The 20,420-nt window shown below is 39.3% G+C and overlaps 2 protein-coding genes across 3 annotated transcripts in view; both read right to left on the bottom strand.

The window, feature by feature from the left end:
- Nucleotides 1-11: 11 nt before the first annotated feature.
- LOC123971177 (retinal Mueller cells isomerohydrolase-like) lies at nucleotides 12-11,736 on the bottom strand. Of its 2 annotated transcripts, XM_046049854.1 has the most exons (15): nucleotides 11,643-11,736; nucleotides 10,371-10,425; nucleotides 9,104-9,186; nucleotides 8,544-8,694; nucleotides 8,065-8,172; nucleotides 6,727-6,868; nucleotides 5,702-5,849; nucleotides 5,206-5,287; nucleotides 4,902-5,034; nucleotides 3,642-3,784; nucleotides 3,426-3,555; nucleotides 2,041-2,155; nucleotides 1,349-1,443; nucleotides 1,131-1,242; nucleotides 12-798 (listed from the first exon to the last, which is right to left on the bottom strand). In XM_046049854.1, the coding sequence occupies exons 1-15, from the start codon at nucleotides 11,665-11,667 to the stop codon at nucleotides 653-655; spliced, it is 1,668 nt and encodes a 555-aa protein (XP_045905810.1). In that variant the 5' UTR covers nucleotides 11,668-11,736; the 3' UTR covers nucleotides 12-652. The 2 variants fall into 2 exon arrangements, with proteins under 2 accessions (XP_045905810.1, XP_045905811.1); XM_046049855.1 differs by lacking the exon at nucleotides 11,643-11,736 and having other exon boundaries at nucleotides 10,371-10,514.
- Nucleotides 11,737-12,913: 1,177 nt separating this feature from the next.
- The window catches only part of depdc1a (DEP domain containing 1a), a 12,862-nt gene continuing 5,355 nt past the window's right edge, over nucleotides 12,914-20,420 (bottom strand). Inside the window, exons 10-13 of the mRNA XM_046050158.1 lie at nucleotides 17,706-17,878; nucleotides 17,267-17,443; nucleotides 15,536-15,742; nucleotides 12,914-14,549 (exon numbers count right to left, since the gene is read on the bottom strand). Of these exons, the coding sequence (XP_045906114.1) occupies nucleotides 14,421-14,549; nucleotides 15,536-15,742; nucleotides 17,267-17,443; nucleotides 17,706-17,878 (686 nt within the window). The 3' untranslated portion in view covers nucleotides 12,914-14,420. The remainder of the gene's footprint in view (nucleotides 14,550-15,535; nucleotides 15,743-17,266; nucleotides 17,444-17,705; nucleotides 17,879-20,420) is intronic.

Genomic DNA, 20,420 nt, shown 5'->3' with positions numbered 1-20,420 from the left:
GCTTTAGGTAATCCCTAGACTTTAGTTGGAGGTACAGCTGAGAATCATTTGTGTAAAAGTGACAGTAGATGTTATATTTTCTAGTAGTGTTTTCAAGAGGGGGCATATACAGGCAAAATAGAACTGGCCCCAGGATGGATCCCTGAGCGACCCCATGGGTGAGAGGAAAACTGGCCCATAGCCACTGAGAATGTCCCATTTCAACCAATTTAGTTTGAGGCTTTTCAAAAGGATGTCACGGTCCATAGTATTGAAGGCAACACTGAGATCAAGTACAACCAAGATGGCATTTTTCCCACAGTCAACAGCGAGTATCAGATCATTTGTCAGCTTTAAAACAGCTGCTTCAGTGTTGTGGAGGGCTTTAAATCTTAACAGAGATGGATGAATGATCTTGATGGTATTTTTAAATGGTTGCATTTATGAAAAAACCATATTCTCCAATTTTCCAGAAACAAATGGTAATTTAGAGATTACTATTTAAATTTAAACTATTTAAATATTTAAAAATCAAGGTTATGATTTTGAACAGAGGCTGGACGCCTGCATGCTTAAAACACACAGGGACGATGCCAGAGGGATGCCAGAGGCTAAGCTAGAGTTAATAATTACTTTAGGATGTGTCTTGGCCGGGTTGGGATGAAGGTCAGGGTCATGGTTTGTACATGCCGTGGAGTGTCACAGGGATGATGGTGTTGACCTCCGCCCTGGCCAGCTCTGTTAGTTTCATGGCATCCAGCACCAGCAGAACACCTGGTCTGTCTGCACCGGGCTTCACCACGATACTCAGCAGCACACCTGCAACACCAAGACAGAGGGGGGTGAATATGTGTGTATTTCCACCACAGACATGATATAAATGGTTTAAATTTAGAATTTGATCAGGTACAGATTAGGCTAGATGTTTACCTTTTAAAGTTTCATTTATTGCTGGCAATGAACACTTTATCTCTCTTTTTTTGTTCAATAACTTATTATACAAGAGGAGAAAATCTCAGACTTTTGCAATCTTTATGTTCTGTTCCCACATGAGGGACCTCTCCAAATAGGATTGCTTTATCTAGCACCATATAAAGAAAGATAAACTGAAATAATACAAGTGTGTGTGTTTGTGTGTGTGTGTGTTCTACCATCATCCTCCTCTGTAGCTTCGGGTGTTGGTACAAACACCGGCTCTGATGGGTAACAGTCTTCCTCCTGCCACACCCAGGTCTCTTTGGTCTGTACGTTCAGCTTGACTATCTACAGCAAGTCAAAAATGAACAATTCATGCTCTTCATTTACACTAATATCAACATCAATGTCACCAAACACTTTCTGGATTTCTCCATGATAAAGGTGCTCCTACCCTGTCAGGGATGAAGTGGTTGAGTCCCAGGCCATAAGCGAAGGAATACTTCTTCCCACGACACCGAGAGTAGTTAATCTGTGGAAACTCAAAGGCTGAGAGAGAAAGAGAGACAACAAGAGAGCTATTAGACAAAGCAAGAGGCCCCTATAAAAGAAAAACAAGGAAGCTGGTACCTCGTTTTGATTATCTTTTGTCAAGTTGCTGTTTCAAAGATCAAGAACACAGTGGTGGAAAGAAAGTAATTACATTTACTCAAATGTACAATTTTGAGGTACTTGTACTGTACTTGGGTATTTCCTTTATGTTATTTTATACTTCTGCTCCACTAGATTTTGGAGGCCAATATTGTGCTTTTCAATAGTGTACATTTTTATTTATTAATATAAAAAAATAATATAATTATTATTATAGATCTAGCATGACAAAGTTATTATAATTAGCTCCACCTTTACCAGCTGCAACATTAAAATGATGTACACATGAATGCATCAATAATTATAATCCAGTGATATAATATGATTCTTAAATTAGCCATTCCACATAATGAGTACTTTTACTTTAAAAGTATTTTGATGCTAATAAATTTGTACTTTTACATAAAGGTCAAAGGTCTGATTGCAGGACTATAATAATATAATAAATCTCAGTGGGGTCTTTAAAATGTGTGTGTGTGTTTGTGTGTGTGTTACCCTGTCTTGGTCCAGAAAAGAGGACTTCAGGTTCCAGCCAGATGGTGCCATCACTGTGAAGAACAGCTGTTGCTGTAGTGTAGGGCAGAGATACCAGATTCTTTCCCTGCTCTTCCTGAAAACACACAAGCACATATAAGTAGTGTTGTCGTCAAGACCGCCCAAAACGAGACCAAGTCAAGACCATGACCAGAGTTTATCGAGATCGAGACAAGACCAAGACTTTTAGGGGCTGAGACCAAGTCGAGACCAAGTCCACTTCCTCACATTACATGACACACAATATAATGTGGAACAAGATCATAGGTACTTCTCAAATTGATCTGAAATATCCACATTCCCATTAAAACACCCACATACAAACACTAAGAGCTGAAATAAACGTAAGCATCTTTATTCAACACTCCTTTTCCATGAATACCATCGCGGGGAGGGGTGAGCTTAATGGGAACAACACATTTTTAATTAGGGTGTTGCATTTAAAGTAATATGTTTCCAATCAAATCCAATCAAAGTTAGGATGTTAACAAATAAATCAGACAATGATATTCTCAAAGTTGTGGTCTTGACTGGTCTTGAAATAAAATCCCAAGTCCTCAGTGTCCGAGACTGAGACAAGACCGAGTACAAATGCGGTTGAGTCCGAGACAAGACCAAGACCATCAAAACATGGTCTTAAGACTTCACCACTACATACAAGGACACAAACTGTGATCCGAAGGGTATTTTACTCTAAGAAAATACAAAAAGTCTGACTTGAGTGAAATACTGACTGTGGCTGCTCCACAAAGCCAGAGCTAGCTAAAGGCTAAAGTAAGCCACACGTTTATAGCTTTAAAACTCAGAGTCCTTTTATAAAACTGTTCTTTATTGTCTTATGCACAACAATTACAGCAAAGCAGTCATTGGCAATGACATTCTGAATTCTCAGGCTCCCTCCAACAATGCTCAACCAATATGTATGAAAAGAAAGTCTCGCAAGTAAAACGGGAATCTACGACATGAAACATAAAATAGTGCAGAAGTTAATACAATGTAATATATATATGTACATATATAATAAAATGTAAAACTGTGGTAGATGTATAGTAACTATAAATTGAATAAACTGTAATGTAGACAGGTCATGGACAGCTAAGAATAGAATTTTAGACAGGCATTGCCCTAATAAATGTATCTACTGTGATGGTTACACAGCTTGTAAACAGATAGTAGGCCTACAGTGTATAGACTGTGGTGTGGGCAATTATAATTGGTAGTAATAGTAGCATAATACATGTAACCAATTATGACTAGTTTAAAGAATACAATTAAAGTTCTTGAAAAAAAAAGCTATACAACAAAGTAAACAAATTAGTAATGACATTACAAACTTGCACACTCACCCCGTGTATATCCAGCGGCAGTACGTATCGCCTGACTTCAGGCTGAGGAGCTGCCATTGCTGCTTTCTTCACTTCCTCCCACTCCTCCTTCAGGTTGGCCATGTACAGGTATTTATACACAAAGTCATGACTGTGGAGAAAGAGAGAGAGAGAGATAGATGTCAGGATGAGACAGTCACACTGTCCATAAAACACTCACACAGGGTCACCACTCACCCTTTCCACGTGCAGAGGTCGACCACGATGAATCCCTGGTCCTCATAGGCGTTAATTTGGTGAAAGATGTTGAAAGCTGACGTTCTGAACTTGTGGCTGCTCAAATAACCTGCTGGGTCCCTAGTGGCCAGGTGGAACCACGTCTACAACACACACACAGTATATCAACAGAAATTTACAGGCAGTCACATGTAATCACACTTCCCTTCCAACCCCATGAGGTGGGTTTAAAAACTTTAGATGCGCCAAACTGGGGCACAGATTCAAACAAGGGGAGCAGATTTTAAAAATAAGGAAAAATGTTTTGAGACTCAAATTTAAAGCCTTTCTTGCCAATAATTAACTTTATATTATTAATAATTACATTGTTCATTCAGGGTTATGAATTGATATCTGATTAATAACAATCTGTGATTTGTAACGCCAAATAGCCTTCATCAATGGACAGATTACAAGACAATGGGCTCAGACATGGACACAGACATGTTAATGACCCCCAGAATGACACTAAACTAGTTTTAAAACGAATACGATCTCTGTCCACACCAGCATTTTTGCTAGGTATCAGAGTTGATCTCTGTATTCAAAGACTGAAAACGCACATCTAGTGGCCGTTCACGTACACTGGGCATGCACGTGCCGGTGTAAACATGAAGCAGATGGTCTATTCCATAGTTACAGAAGATTTGGCGAACGAATAAAGGATTACAGAAGAATCAAACCAATTTTTTTTTTGCATGGACCAACAATGAGCTGGAACTGTTACTGAATGTAACACGGGAGTTTAAAGCGACTGTGGCGGCAGGAAACAGACTAAGATAGGCTATAAGTGTTATTTGCATGGTACAAAATATTTTAATAAAAATACAAAATCAAAACCTCTGTCAGTAGCGTCGTGTTTCTGCTTTGCATGACCCAATCAGAGAGCCAAACGTGAGCATCTGCATCATCGTTTCTAAAGTCGTCTGTTTCTGCCCTTCCGCACTAAAATGCTACCAAGAGTTTTAAAACGAAAAAACGGGGTCAGTGATGTTTTCAAATTTGGTTCAGCGTAAATTTTTGGTCATGTTTGATTGACTTTGATTGAAGAAATGTTAACGGTATCTTCATGCAGAGTTTCTGGTCCATGGGCCCTGGGTCTGTAATCCATCCACGATTCTAACAAGCCAACTATCTATCACCCTCCAATTCTGAAAAGGAAGGCCAATCAGCTTTCAGGGAGGGGCCCGTACCACCCCTGGCCCTGGCCCCTGGGCCTACCCCCATGCTCTCGTTGGATTCAAAGCAGTCCATGTATGTTGTTCCTCTGATGCTCCAAGGCGACAGAAACTTGAGCAGGTTGATCTTCACTGGCTGCTCCACAAACACAAAATAGTTGTCTGTCATACTGAAACTACAGACAGACAAGCAGAGAGATAGATAAATACAGATACATAAGCAGCAACAGTTTTAGATGTCCAGACACAAACGGTGAGTTTTGTGGCTGGTTTGGGCGAACGTCAAACAAGAACGGATGCAAAGCAGAGATTCTGGTGACTTCATTGTGAGAAATGGAAGAACTAACCTGTGTATGTAGGAGGGTCTTAACCTCTCACTGCTCGGTAGTTGAACCACAACCTGGGATTTCTGTAGGTGATCTGACTTATCTGGAAACACAAAGCAAGTGTGGAAACATCAACAATAAAACAAATAGTAAAGTGTAGTATTAGTGTTATCTTTTTTTCTGTGCTGCATCAAGGTGACAAGTTGTCTTTTCTTTCTCTTTTCACATTTCTCTTTCCTCTTCATTTTAGCCTATTCATGCTATGATTTGCTTTTAATTTCATGTTCTTTTTTAGATCTTTCTCACCTTTACTTAAAATATATTTTTCTCCATACTCTCTCTCTAACCCTCTTTTTCCAACTTTGTCCAATTTGTGTTGAAACAAATGCAAATAAACTCAATTCAAAACTAAATTCAATAAAAAATAAATCATCTTAAAAGTTTTTTGTAAAATTTCAACTTTGTTCAGTTCATAATGAAAAAAATCAGTTAAATCTCTGACATTCAGTCCTCTTGCCTTTCCGAGCAGGTGGGATCTTGACAATGTTATAAGCCAGACTCAGGTTCTTGCCAAAGCAGTTACCGATGTTATAGACTGTACCGTCTGTGTCAATGTGGGGGTGGGCAGTCACCCCATTCACTGAGAGGTACTTGCACAGATCCACCTAATACAAATGCAAGCAAAAAGACAAAAGAGCTCAGATTGGTGAAGAGTCAATGTCACTTGTTTTGAGTGTGTACACAATTACACAAACAACATAAATACATAATTAATGTAAAAAAAAAAAAAAATCAAATCATGCTGGAGATGATTTGTACCCTCCAAGTCACACCAGAAGTATATTTTAGTGTTCTCAGATACTTCCTGTCAGTGTAGCACAAAAACCCACACTTTTTTGTCTTGTCAAACTTAAGTGGTAACTGTTACGGTTGGGTGGTGGTTGGACTCAGGTGCAAACACAGACTCGATGAAGGTTAGACAAAGGGTTTATTCAAAAAGAGACTAGGCAAGTCGAGAGAGGGCTTAGGATGTCCAGGCTGAGAAGTGAGCTTTTTTATCTGAGTGTTGGCTTGTGGCTGGCGATTTGACGAGGCATGAGGCAGCAGAGGACCTGTAAACCAGTGAAAAAAAGACACAACTGTTAGTAACCAACTCCAAGGCGAAGAGGCACAAGATGAACAAGAATCTCTAGTTTGGCCTACAACTTTTACCACGGAAGGCAAAAAAACAATCTGGCACCGGCCCTCCAGAAGGTAGGAGCTTAAGAGCTGAGCGATGATCAGTTGATCAGCTGCAGGTGTGGAGGAGAGCCAGGTGCTGAGCCAGCTGCCACGCCCCCTGTTCAGAGACACAACCACAACACAGAGAGAGGACACACACCCCAAGCAGCATAATATCCCAAGTCGTGACAGGCAACACAAAAGTAAACCTAGTACTTAAAAAGAAAAACTTGAAAATATTATATAAAATGCATTATTTATCAGTATAATCCTGACTGGAAGCCCAAAGAGTCAGCATGATGTAAACCAAACAGCTCTCACCTTCTGTAAAGTCTCCAGCGAATCAGGATCAATCTTAGTGATGTAGTTGGTCTCTGTGACAGCATAGAAGTCTTCACCGATCGGATAGATGTTCACTACACAGTTATCAGTCACCTCAATGCCTCTGAAGTAAGTAAAGAATCTACACAGAAACAAGGAAAGATGGTGGTCAGTTGATATCAAACCAAACGCGTTTCATTAAAACGGTTTAATATGAGTAATACATATAATAACATATAATACAGTATACTATGAGGCATTGGGTGTTATGATATGTACATAATTACTCGTAGACTCTTAACATCATGATGTATAGTATTCATACATCAGTAAACAAGTGAACTCAACCTTTGTATTTTAGTGTTGTAGTATAATGAAGTTTAGGTCTGCAGCAATTATTTTAATTGTGAATTAATCTGCCAATAATTTTCTTAATTATTTATAAATGTTTTGGTCCCTAAAAGGTTAGGAATTAGTAAAAAAACAAATGCCCTTTACAAATACTTAGTGGCCAAGTTGACACAGTCCAAACCTCAAAATATTCAGTTTAATAGCTTTACACAATAAGAAAACCAGCAAATATTCACATTTGAGGAGCTGGAGTCCGTTTTTGTAATTTGCGCTTAAAAAAATGGCTTTAACGATTAATCAATTATCAAAATAGTTACTGATTAATTTTCTGTCGATCAACTAATGGATTGTTTCACATTGAATGTACTGTGGGGGTAAAAAATGGTAATAAACAATGTTACAAACAAAACTATATCTGGTTTCAAAGTTCCTTCTTTGACATCTTTTAAAGACTGTGTGGAATTGTTAAAAAAGGTGGTTAACTAAAGGTGAATAGCTTCAGTGATAAATTCACACTAAATGGGCCTTTTAGGCATGACGCACCTCCTGACCACACACAAGCAAGTGATGTTGCAACAGATGCTTTTTATGTTTTCCACTGTTTAAAGGTTTTAATCCACAAAGAGTTGTGCAGCGATTGTGATTGCGATTGTGAATTAGTGTATTGGTTAAATCCTTAAAGGAATAGTTCATTCAACATTTTGGACTAATCACTTATTTGTTATCTTGCCAAGAGTTAAAAGAGTAGATTGATACCACTCTCATGTTTGTCCATAGATATGAAGCTAGAGCCAGGAGATGATTAGCTTAGCTTAGCATAATGACTTAAAGCAGGGGGAAATAGCTAGCCTGGCGCTGTCTGCCTACCAGCACCTCTAAAGCTCAGTAATTAACACGTTGTATCTCATTTGTTTAATATGTAGAAAAAACAAAATGTGAAAATGACAGTTCTTCAATTATGGTGAAAAGGTCAGGTTTTGGGGTTACCTGGAGAAGATGTTTTTGCAGGGGTCAGGGTAGGCTGCTGTGCCAAACTCAGTGATGACTACTCTGTTCTCTGTCAGGGCACGAACATATGCATCCGTCTTGATAAACCTGAGCAGAGAGATTACATACAGCATGTGCCAGAGAACTATAAAATCACAAGATATTTATTGTTTATTAACAGTAATCAATGTAATATTGAATTCCATTAAAAAAATACTGGACCATCACCCAGATCCAAATTCATGCTAAAAACTGCTTCACAAGAAAACAAAATTTATGGAGAACCTTTTAAAAATGTAGTTTAAGTGCTTCACCAAAAGAGGCAGAGAGATAAAGAACAGATGTAACAAAATGTAAAAACACAGACCCATAAAAACTGCTAAACGTAATCTTTTCAGAAAATGCCACTAAAAACAAGTGTGTTTTTATTAAGAAAAATTGCTCATAATTTGAAATGAGGTAATAAATAGTAATCTTACTTCCTGTGGTAGGTCACCTGACTGTCCTTCAGGTCAAACTTGTGCATGAGAGCCTGTCCATCAAACAGGTGATGGAAAGGTTCATCTCCCACCTCGAAAAGACCTGGACCCATCCTGAGAAGACTGCCACCCAGCCACGACGGTATAACACCTGCACACATTTACATGAACATCAGCATAAAATGGGATGAGACAAAAGGCAAATAATAGGACAGGTGCTACACTGAATATAATAGAAACGCAATACAAATTAGAAAGAGCATGTCATAGTGTGGCAACAAAAAGATTACATTTTCTAAAAAATAAAAAGGACCATCATGGGAGTGGTATCCTCTCATGTAAGTCCCTGCCGGAGAGTGTTTCCCCAAATGTTGAACTATTCCTTTAAGATCAATCTATTATCTTATGTGGAAGTTATCAAGCAGAATAGTTTAGTTCCTATGGCCTAGTGGTCTAATGTACATACCATTTAATTGCAACGACTGCATAGACTTTCTATTGTTAGCTTTTAAATAAAGGCAAAATGTATAATGTGTATGTATGTCTGCTCGCTGTCCTACCAGTGATCTTAGCAGGTATAGGTTCATTCAGCTCCTCCACTGTCTCAAAGATCTTCCTGTAGCCCGCAGCAGGATGCTCCACACTGCACAGGAAAATAAAAAACTGAATTTAAGCAACAATTCCATAACTTCACCAAGGACTCTCTCTAAATCAATCTACAATCATATATTCCAAATGTACAGGGACTTATCAGTGGGCTTCATGTGATGCAGATAATTACTCACCTTGAGATTGAAAGTTCATTCTTGACCTTGCAAACAAAACCTTTTTGACATAAGAATCTTACCACAAGGTCCATTTAGTTGCTGATTTGGAGCTTTTGATTATATCTTGAGAGATCTTCCTCAGCAGATGGATTTTCCTCCGTTATCATGGAATTAAATTTATTCAAATTAAAAAGATTAAGTAATTCCTTAAAGTGCTGAAGTAATAACTGACAATAATGCAAACTCCATCTGCTGAGGAAGATGGTGTGATACAATCAAAAGCTACAGAACAGCAACTAAAGGGACCACGTGATGAGATTGTTTTGTCAACTGCTTCTTGTTTTTGTACTGCCCAGTGCAATTCTTTCCTTTTTCACTTCATGTCCTTCTTTATCGATATTTGTCTCTTTCTTGTAACGTTTAATTTTTCTTTCGTTTTCTTTCTTGTCTTTCAGTCTTTTCCCTGTTTTACTCTGCCATTGCCTCTACTTTCTTTTTCGTTCTCTTCTTTTCTCTCTTCGTTGCTCTCCCTTCCCCTTCTTAAACTACTAATTCTCTTAGTTTCCTTTTCTCTCTCTGAAACACTCCTCTAAATAATAATTAGTTTTGCATCCAGTACACTTGAACCTTATTTTGACATTAGACCTGAAAACCTACACCAGTAAAACACCACAGTTTGTCTACATGTGTACTCCAAGATTTGAGGAGTGCAAAGGCTGGAGCATTTCCTCAGTTATTTAACAGGGGTATTTTTCCAGAGTGCAGACATCATCTTTTCAAGGTTTAATTCGGTGTCTCACTTTTCCTGGAATTGATGTTTAAAAACATATGCATATGCTTTTAATTATGCATCTAAACTCTACATAGTAGACTCACCCTCAAATGTTATTCTCGTAAGGAAAACAACAGGCCGTCTACAAGCAGCTTTCACTTATTTCATTCCTGAGAAACCAATACATTTGAACCTTGAAAGGTCTTTTTAAAAACATACTTCTTCTTTAAGTTTCTATCCTTGAACATGTAATACTATTAGAGAAAAGAAAGGGAAGATTTTACTCACCGGCTGGCCATGCTGCTGTATGTCCTCCACACACACACACACACACACAAGTAGCCTGCAAAAAAGAGACTCCAGCTTGTATTTAAACCACAAATTTTTCCTGTGTTGAGGGATGGAAACTGGACCCCCTTCCTCCCTCCTCTCATTTATGCCTTCCCTTTTTCATCCTTCCTTGCTTCCCACAATCCCTCCTACTTTCCTTTGCATCTCTCTCTCGCCCCTGTTTTCCTTTCATGCCTTTTGCTCCCCTGCTCCCCTCTTTTCTTCCTCCTCCTTCTCCTAGGGCCGTATCCAGAGCTGAACAAGCCAGCTTTGTCTCCTCGCCTTTCAGCCGCCCCTCAGCGCCATGCAGAATGTTCTCTGGGTCCCAAAACAAGGTCTTTGTCAACCTGGGAACACAAACACTCAAACACCTACCGATGATGTGGGTCAAACTCATAAAGTCAGCTTTCAAAAGCTGTGTGCCGTTGTTGTTTTTTTACACATGGATAAGCATGTAGAAAGAATCCTATCTAATTAGTTCCAGACTTATGCCTCAACAGTAACCCAGAAACTATTTTATTGACTAGCCCTGGAGGGGGAGGAAGAGAAACAGAAAACAGGAGGGCGGTCTATTTTATTTTGTCCTGTCATTTTGCTAAATGAAAGTTGAACGCTATAGAAGAACGAAAGAGTAGCCTAAAACAAATGGTTGCATTAATAAGGGTTACAAGGAGCAGTAATACGTCTTTGAGCGTTTGTGTGTTGCTGCTGAGTGCAGGTTAACACATTGATGCTGGTGCATGACTGTAAATAAATAAACAAGACAAAAAGTCTATACTAAGATAAACCTCAGTAATACAGTATTGTATTTTTTATTGCGTTGTTTTTAACATGGCTCTAAGGATGTCGGTGTGGTGGTCTATCACTTTGGTCCAGACTGAAATTTTTAAACAACTGTTAGATGGATTGCCATAAACTTTTGTACAAACATTCATAGTCCCCAGAGAATGAATCCTAATGGCTTTGGCAATGCAACATCGTAGCATGAACTGTTGTTCGTTGTGATCACTTAACTTTTCATCTAGCACCATCATCAGGTGTCTAAATGTGTCAAATAAACTTTAAAATTTACATTCAGACTCGGCTATACTTTGTGTTCAGTGCTCATAAGCAAATGTTAACATGTTGCTAAACATGCTAAACCAAGAGCATGCCCACATTACGCCAGTTAAATTTGTAAATATATTTGTAAATCGTCTCAGTGAGACATGAAAATGGTAACAATTGTACCTGCTAAAAACCAGCAGGTTAGCATTCAGCTCCATGGACCGGTGTGCCGGACTATAGCGTTGCGGAGCTGCTAGCGTGGCTGTAGACTGTATTGTCAGTTAACAGTGCTGCCATTTTGGTCATATGGGATATCTTAAGTGAACACTTTGGACTGAAAGTGACGGTGAGGACATAGACTTTATCCTCTGGGAACCATGAATATCTGCAACCAATTACATGCCAGCTGAGCCACAGGATATGTAAAAGATGTGACAATGTGACCTGGCTTACACTAGAGGAAAGCTAAGGTTCATCCTCATCCCCCAGTTATCTGCAGACTTTCTGGTTCAATTTTAGACTTACAATAAAGCCACTTTTACAGTGAAGAGGACACTTACGGGACGCTTTGGGTGTGTTTATTATTACTGTGATTCAAACTGCTCAGAAGATCATTGGTACACATCTCCCGACTATCAGTGATATCGGTGAGGTGCCTACGCAAAGGCCAAAGGATACTAAAGGACAGTACCCACCCCAGCCACAGCCCTGTTCACCCTGTTGCCTTTTGGGAAGAGATATAGAAGTTTCTGCTGCCACATCCACCAGACTGTCCCCCCCCCCCCAAGCTATCAGGCTCTTAAACTCTAATTCATCCTCAGCACTGCTCCAGTGATGATAGTTTATTTCTGTTTACCATTTTTCATAATTGATTCTTTGTTAATGTATAGTCTGCTATGTAGCAGAAGGAAGTTACAAAATTTAATTTCATTCTATAACTTGTTATATTGTGACAAATAAGCAGTTTAGATAACTGTTTTAAATGGACTTACTTAAAACCTGTCTGGCTGGTTGTGTTTGTTCAGCAAACTGCATTGAAAAGCTTACATATCAACATTAAGGTTGTAAATAAAAAAATAAAAACCATCATGGGTATGATTCCCACAATTACACACACACAAAAAAGCATGAGAATGTAAAAAAAGAAAGATGATTAAGTGCTGCTTGAGAGTGATGCTTTTTAACAGAACCCTGCCAAACCTTTCAATCGTTTCAATATACAACCATACATATGACAATAGTTGCTGTGAGTATTATCCTCAGACAAGCCATTTATAACAAGTCTAAGGCACTGAGTATCTGCTTAATGGGAGGGGTAGAGGGAATGTGGTTTCTATTGCCAGTTTAGGTGCCTGTCACATTTTAGTACCTGGCATGCTTAATATATTTTATGTGTACAGTATTCACGGCACACATACTTTCACACACACACAAACAGAAACAGGACAAAGGCATTTAAATAGGACAGCTGAAGAGGTTTATTTCCCAAGACTTTGCATAGTAAACAATGTAGAAGAAGAGTGCAACTGTTAAGGTTAACAAGATACACTCCGCTTTGTAAAAGTCTGCGCCAAATACACTGCTGATGAGTGTATACACTATATGGTTAGACATACACAAATGTACGCCATTTGATCTGAGGTATAGACAAACATATCAGGGTTGAACTAATACTTCATATAAGATAAATAAAATTAAAAAAACACAGCTTGACATTTCCTCAGACACTTGACTGTATTGCACCTCAGTTTACTAATTACCTGTTAGCATCAATCACTGAAATTAATGGATGCCATCTGACTCTCATTACAAGCAATAAGTACAGTCTATAGCCACTTCACTGCTTTCAAATGATTAATTGCTGCAGTTGTTGAAGAAAAACAAAAAATAAAAACTTCATGAGGCTTTATTTACAAGCTGAGGCAACAGTTTACACTAAAACTTGACTAACCTGGGGAGTCTAATATGCATTAAATATGTATAAATTAACAATTCTGATGTTTGGCTTAACCTTATTGGCTATCCACAATGCCTAAATCCAGTGCAAAACATTTCTCTAGCCAAAAACAACTAAGCAGGCATGGGTTCGAGATGAAACAAACAAACACAAGGAACTGGGAAAGTCCATTTACAATAACCGAGTTGTATATGAAAAACTAAGATCCTGAAAATCAAAAGTTCCCTTATGAGAAAAACCTAAAACATCACTACAAAAAAGAAAACACAAGCGAAAGCAACAGAAGGAAAAAGAAAGCCAGAGGCAAAAGAATGAAACTAATTCAAACTTCAATGTCATTTCAAATAAAACTTTCTATGCTGATTCTGATATAATAAAAAGTTTAGTAAAGTTTATAAAAACAATTAACATGACAAAGACACACAAGACATATCTAGCACTGCTCCCAATGTCATCATTCATATAAATTAAGAAATTGATAGTCAAATTACTCCCATATAGACCAGTGATCTCAGAATTTCATCTCCCAAAATGCACTCTTGTACGCATGCACATGCAAACACAAACAGGTCAGTATCAGCTAGCAATAGAGACGACAGGTGAGAGAAAACTAAACTGGGTAAAAAGAGAAAATTCGACTAATCCCAATGAACACAGATCAATGAACTTCATCAAACACATTATATTTGGACACAGTAATGAACGTGAACTGCTCTAACAAACTGTCCACCTGCCTTCAGCTAACTCAGCTGTCAACCCAAACATTCACACAGCACGAATACACACATTTACCATTGTAGAAGTCTTCCAGCCTGCATTAACTCTCATATTAGTACATAAGTGAGACACAATAGAAATAATAGTATTTCCAATGTAACAAGGAAACGTTGATGGCTGCAAAGAGAAGTGAATTTTACAAATCTCTTAATGTCAGTGCAGTAATAGTGCAGCAAAAATGGCATAAAGACTGTGGCTTCTATAATGGTGACACCTGGATGGTTAGTTTAGTTCCTGATGCTGAAAGCTTTGGTTTTCTTGATGTTGAGGAGGGGAGGTTTAATCTTTGGCTTGTTGTTTTCCCGGTCTGAGGAGGGGAACCGACGACAGTAGATGTCTGGGTACTGCTTCTGAAACTGAAGCAAAGACAATAAAATTCATTACTGAGTGACTGACTGCAGAGCTGTCAGGGTCCACATAAAATCCATTTCAACATAGAACCATAGCCACTGGAGGTCAAAAACAAGGTTATGAGGAGAATCTAAGATTCAAGATTATGAGAAGGTGTCAAGTTACTCTTTATGCCATAGTTTAAACTAATCATAATATGATAATGATGAAATAGTGTTGAAAAATGTTACAAATGATGATTTAATAGTAAAAAATACCACACAATACATGTGCCCTCTACACTGGTTAAAATAACCTGGAATAAGCAGAGAGTGGAGCTTAAGGACCTTTTGGTTGAAAACATAACAATGGTGTTAAAACTGACAAATACATTACATTTATCTGGTCAACAAAAAGATACCCATCCAGATCCTTGGTAAATTGAGTACAAGGTGAAAAAAAAAACAAAAAAACAAATTTCTGACTGAGCATTTGGATGTATTCCGAATCAGAAGGAGCTTTATTGCCAAGTAGTGTTTTACACATACAAGAAATTTGCTTTGGTGATGAGGTGCTACACGCAGACAGACATAAACAGATGTAGGTCAAAGTGACCCATATGTGATTTTCTTTGCTCATATGTGACTCAGATAAGATTTGTTTTAGAACAGCCCAAGTCACATTAATATGATATTTTCCAGTTCAGATTTGGGCCACTTTGATAGGTGGTCCAAGTCAGACTCATGTCGGAGTTTTTTTTTTTTTTTTTTTTTTTTTTTTTAAAATATGACCTTAGTCTGGAGAGTCATTCTAAAGCGACTGTCATCACAATTCTGCGTCACATGCATGCTACTCTACAGTGTCAGCAACTAATGAATGTGGTAAAAAGGAATAATTAGGATAAAAAGCTGTGAATATTTAATGTGAACAGTCCAAAAATTGGATGGCAATTAAATCAGAATTGAGCATTAAGTCTGCAGTGTGAAAGTAGCCAAGAAGAGTGTTTAGTTACCTGCTTCAGTTTCTTGCGTCTGTCCTTCTCACTTATGTTTTGGTTTGTCAGCAGGATCTCCAGCAGCTCCTCCATGGCCTTCTGAGAAGATACCTGCTTTTGCTGTTCAAACTCAGCGCTGCTAATCTGATGACAAAACGCGTAGATGGGAACTGGAGCGCAAACTGGAGCGCCGCCATCGGCATTAGAAACACTATCGATCGGGATCTGGGGATCAGGAGAGAGACATAAATACAGCAGTCAAACAACAGCAGGATTCAGAGTAGAGAGTGTGAAAGATGGAGAGAAAGGGGATTTAAGTCACTGTTTTAATTTACGGCTGACAAAAAAGGCACCCTGGGCCTGAAACATGGACCATTTTATTGCAATTGCGATGTAATTTGCGATTTTAGAGAGAATGATAATTTTTACATAATCTCATTTTCATTGAAAAAAAATATTTAAATGATTATGGTGTAATTTTTGCAGGACCTGTACCAAACAAATATGTTTTTTTTCTGTAGAATATGATGTGTAGGTCAGGACATCTCTGCAGCACGGCAATATTTAATTTAAAATGGTATTTTGACACATTTCACCTTTAACAAATATTGCACCTCCTGCGATTTAAAAATCGTAGTCGGCCATATAGCAATTTTGATTAATTGTTCAGCACTACATGACACATCTATACTGTATACGTACCTGTTTTTAGGGCTGTACATAACAATATTAAGTTTACTAATCTAACGATTATTTTTTCAATTAGTCAATTAATCTAACGACTAATTTTGTGTATTCTAAAGAAAAACAAAAGACATGCCAATTTATCAAAAATAAATATCAAAAACATGTCTAATCAATAAATCAATATTTTACTCAATCATAAAACACATTAGAATAATGACAAGAGTAGCATATCTTAAAATAAATCAAATTTCCATGTCACTGATGTGTTGTGATAATAAACATTAATTGGGCTACTTTACTTAACTTTAAATGTTTCTGACATGGATTTATTTCAATATTGAGTAATATGCAGTATGATAATCATATATATTTCTGCATCAGTATGCATCAGTGTGGGGCATACGTGGCCGTTAAATAAACAGAAAATATGAAACGGCCAGACGTTAGATGACACGCGATGTAACGTTACGTTACCATGACAGCAGCAGAGCAGAATTTACTTTTAACATGAAGGCGATGAAGAAATACTTAGAAAATACATTTTAACCAACTACGTGTCCTCGTGCTGACAATGTGCCGTGCTTGTGTGGAGACAGAAAGTAAACATGATTTGCGGGGTTGCGTCACTGCTCCGGGATACTTTCGCTTCACGTGCTCATGTTGCTTCACATATTGGTGGACAGCAATTGTGCTGCAGTGAAGCTAGTTCCAATTCAGAGAGCTCACAGAGCAGCACGTTGTTGAGTGTCTGTCTACAATACTCCCAAACTTTAGACGATCGAAGGCGCGGTCTTGTAGCTGGAGCTTGTCCGGGGGAATCCCACTAACACCAGATGCAGCGGCGCTTCGACACATGTAATGCGAGTCAATGTATTTACGTAATCGCCACAGCCCTACCTGTTTTACTACTGTATGTACACCAAACAATTCATCTGAGGTGTCTTAAACATATACTCTATGTTGTATTACATCGTCTACTACTGCACAAGTTATTTGTGTATGTAGTGTCTATTTGTGCATATGCACCCAGGATGCATGTGCTATAATAATTTAAGGCTGTACCTGTACTGTGCGCAGGTACTGTATTTGGTCATTGATAGCACTGACAAGGTACTCTGGAACCGAGAGGATGCTTTCTTGATGGTCCATTAGAAATGACACCAGTCTGGTAGCTAACAGCTCATCCAGATCACACTCCTCTGCACTGCCTAGGACACAGCCTGAAAAGGTGTGAACCATCTGGAACGAGAGGCACAAAAAAACAGACAAAAAGACAGGTTTAAAAAAATAGACAGTCAAATTAGATATAAAAATGAATAAATATAAAGACAAACATAAACTGTGATTGAAATTTGTTGTAATTGTTACTGTAAACCAACTGAACACAGTAAGATAATATGTCAGTGACCCCAGGAAGGAAATTAGTGTTAAAGGGAAAATAACATGTAGTTAGTTTGATCGTTCATTCTAGAGGAAAGATCCCATCGGTTTTGGGGCTCACCAGTGTTCGGGTGCCAATGGCGGGATGGAGGCGGGGCATGTCCACATTCTGGCTGATGCGGGACATCATCCTCATGAGGAGCTGCAACTTCCTGCGAGAGTCTGGGGGGAGGAGGAGTGTGCAGAGCTGCAGGGCCTCGATGGCAACACGCTCACACTGAGGCTGGAGAAGGCCTATACGCAGACACACACACACACACGGTCATACAGTACGATGACGGAGACAGGTGAATTCTCTAGTACAACCAGTGCAGGAACAAACGGCAGATTCAGTCTACGTGGCCACATTCATCCATCACTGCTACATCACATTCACTAGATTAGACAAATGAATGGAATGAATGGATTGTTGGATGGATGGATGACGAGATTAAACAACTACAGCTACAGTGCAAGATGAGTCAGGTAAGATTAATTAAACATAACATTTTCTGTATTTCAGTCACAGATTCACTCACAAAATGTATTTTGGGTATCTTTCACTCATGAATAAACCTGACCCCAAAAAAAAAGGGAAAAAAAGAACTTATTTCTGCTTAAATTAAAGAAAATGTGATAAAGCAGCTAAGTAGATGGCAAAATTTCAAAAGAAGCAGAAAGGGAAAAGAACAAAACATGCCTAAAGCAAGAGACTCATAATGTGCTGCAAACATTAAACTATTTGTTGCACATGAGCTCTATGTTCCTTGAACCAGTACTTTCTTTCATTCATTTGTTTGGTCCCAGTGTTTACTGAAATCTTGGAAATCACCAAAAAGTGACATCATCATCTCGACTTCACCCTTTGAGTTGTATCTCCAAGTTAAACTTTGCAAACTAGTAGGGGTTAGATGTTAGATGGAGTTAGTATGATTAGACAATAGACATGCAGACAACACAGACAGGTAAAGGGTCTTACTGTGCTCAGGTTTGGGTTGGGGGAGCTGGGATTTGCTGGTGGGCACACAGACAGGCGGTTGGAACAGTGAAACAGGTCGAGACGGCTTCGACACATCCAGAGAGCTGAGGCAACGTCGGACAACAGCGGGTGCAGGAAGCGTCCAAAGATTAGCAATACTGGAGGCGGGCCTGGGCCCACTAGGTCCTGTAGCAGCATAAGAACCTTGTACTTTGGCCATAGCAGATGAAGAGAAGGAAGGAAAAGGATGATAAAAGGAAGAAGAATGGTGATTGGATGACAACGAGGGAGGATGTGAAGCTGAGGAGGAGTGATGCTGGTCTGCAGGAGTGTTCACGTTAACACAGCTAGTTGCTCGACCCTGCCACTCGGTCTCCATGACATCTTCCTCCCTGGTTTCTATAACAATGTCCAGACAGCTGCCTACACTGCGTGGCCGCAAGGGGTGTGACCTCTGTGTCGCTGACAGTCCTGCTACAGATAGTCTACTTCTGGTGGTAACTCCAGGGGCATTTTCACAAGTAATGGGGCTTGCTTTGGATACAGATGTAAAGTCTGTACAACTGTGGGGCATTGTGATGGCAGGGCTGTCATCCTGGCTCTTGTTGGTATAGGCGCTGAACGCCAGGCTGTCATTGGACAGGAATAGCTGTTGCCGGGTGAGAGGGGCAGAGTCATCTAGGATAGTTTCCAGTGAGCAACTTCTGGTTCGAGGCCTCATAGAACCAACTGCACTCAGGCTTGTGCAACTGTCACCATCCAACTGACCATCACCTGCATTGGCAACGCCTTCTTTCAAAGCTTCCAGACGGGACTGAACCTTCCCACCAAGCACCTCTGTCATTGGCGAATCCGTCTCATCGCATGTCCCCTGTCTGAGAAGCGACAGGAGGAGGCACTCTGTGGAGCGGAAAGACGTCTTGGCTGGGGGGGGCGCCGAGGGGAGGTCACTCTTCTTGCGTTTACCACGTTGGTGTATCGTGGGTGCTGCAACATACCCACAAAACACTGGGAGAGGATGCAGAGACAGAGAGAGCCAAGCAGGGCAGGCAGAGTGTCAGTGCAAGCAGATAGTAAAGGGGAGGGAGAGGGTTTAGTTACTTTAAACCTTTACTGTACATACAGAACGTCAGAGACAACACTTAACAGGCAAACACACAGAGAGTACAGCTGCTCATATCCCTGTTAGGACTCCACAAACAGAAGTGACAAAACCTCTGTTAGCAGTCAAAAGGCACTGTTAGAGGTCAAACACGTAACCACCTAGTGGAAACAGCATGTTAACAACATGATTGAGCAACAAGATCCTGCAGACAATCCTGTCAGTTTAAGCATCTTTCTACGTAACACACCAGCATCCACTATAACGAAGCACTTCCATTTAACTGCTGTTTTGTCATCAGTATCAGAAATATAGTCTCATGAAAGTCCACAAGCCCACAACACCTACCCAGGACGTTGATAAATAGTTCATACAGTTCGTATGTGAGTAAAGGCTGCGGAAGGCTGTAGAAGTAATCAGACACCGTTTTGAAGACATCTCTCTCAAAGCCGGGATAAGACGGCTGTGCGCTGTCGTACTTCGGCCCTAGAAATAAACAGCAGGTTACCGGAGCTATCATGGCTGCAAAGGATATTTGAAGACTTCTCACATTAGATTCATAATCCCAACACAAACACATGTATATGTTTTCATTTCCTAACTGAACACCTACATAATTTTTTTTTTTTTTTACTGAATATTGCACATGATCTAATTATATAGAAAACTGGTGGGATTCCTGAAAATATGCAGTATGTAATGCCATTTATATTTCA

This window comes from Micropterus dolomieu, linkage group LG05 (assembly GCF_021292245.1).
Source record: "Micropterus dolomieu isolate WLL.071019.BEF.003 ecotype Adirondacks linkage group LG05, ASM2129224v1, whole genome shotgun sequence".
Taxonomy (NCBI): Eukaryota; Metazoa; Chordata; class Actinopteri; order Centrarchiformes; family Centrarchidae; genus Micropterus; species Micropterus dolomieu.
The sequence above is the reverse complement of the archived record's forward strand: the minus strand, read 5'-3'. Positions and strand labels throughout refer to the sequence as shown.

Excerpts from the sequence above, each read along its gene's own strand:
- LOC123971177 (XM_046049854.1), bottom strand. The coding sequence starts at position 11,667 with ATGCTAACCTGCTGGTTTTTAGCAG. Across the intron at positions 9,187-10,370 it reads TACAGCAGCATGGCCAGCCG|TGTGGAGCATCCTGCTGCGG; the intron begins GTGAGTAAAATC and ends TTTCCTGTGCAG. Across the intron at positions 6,869-8,064 it reads TGCAAAAACATCTTCTCCAG|ATTCTTTACTTACTTCAGAG; the intron begins GTAACCCCAAAA and ends GTTTCTGTGTAG.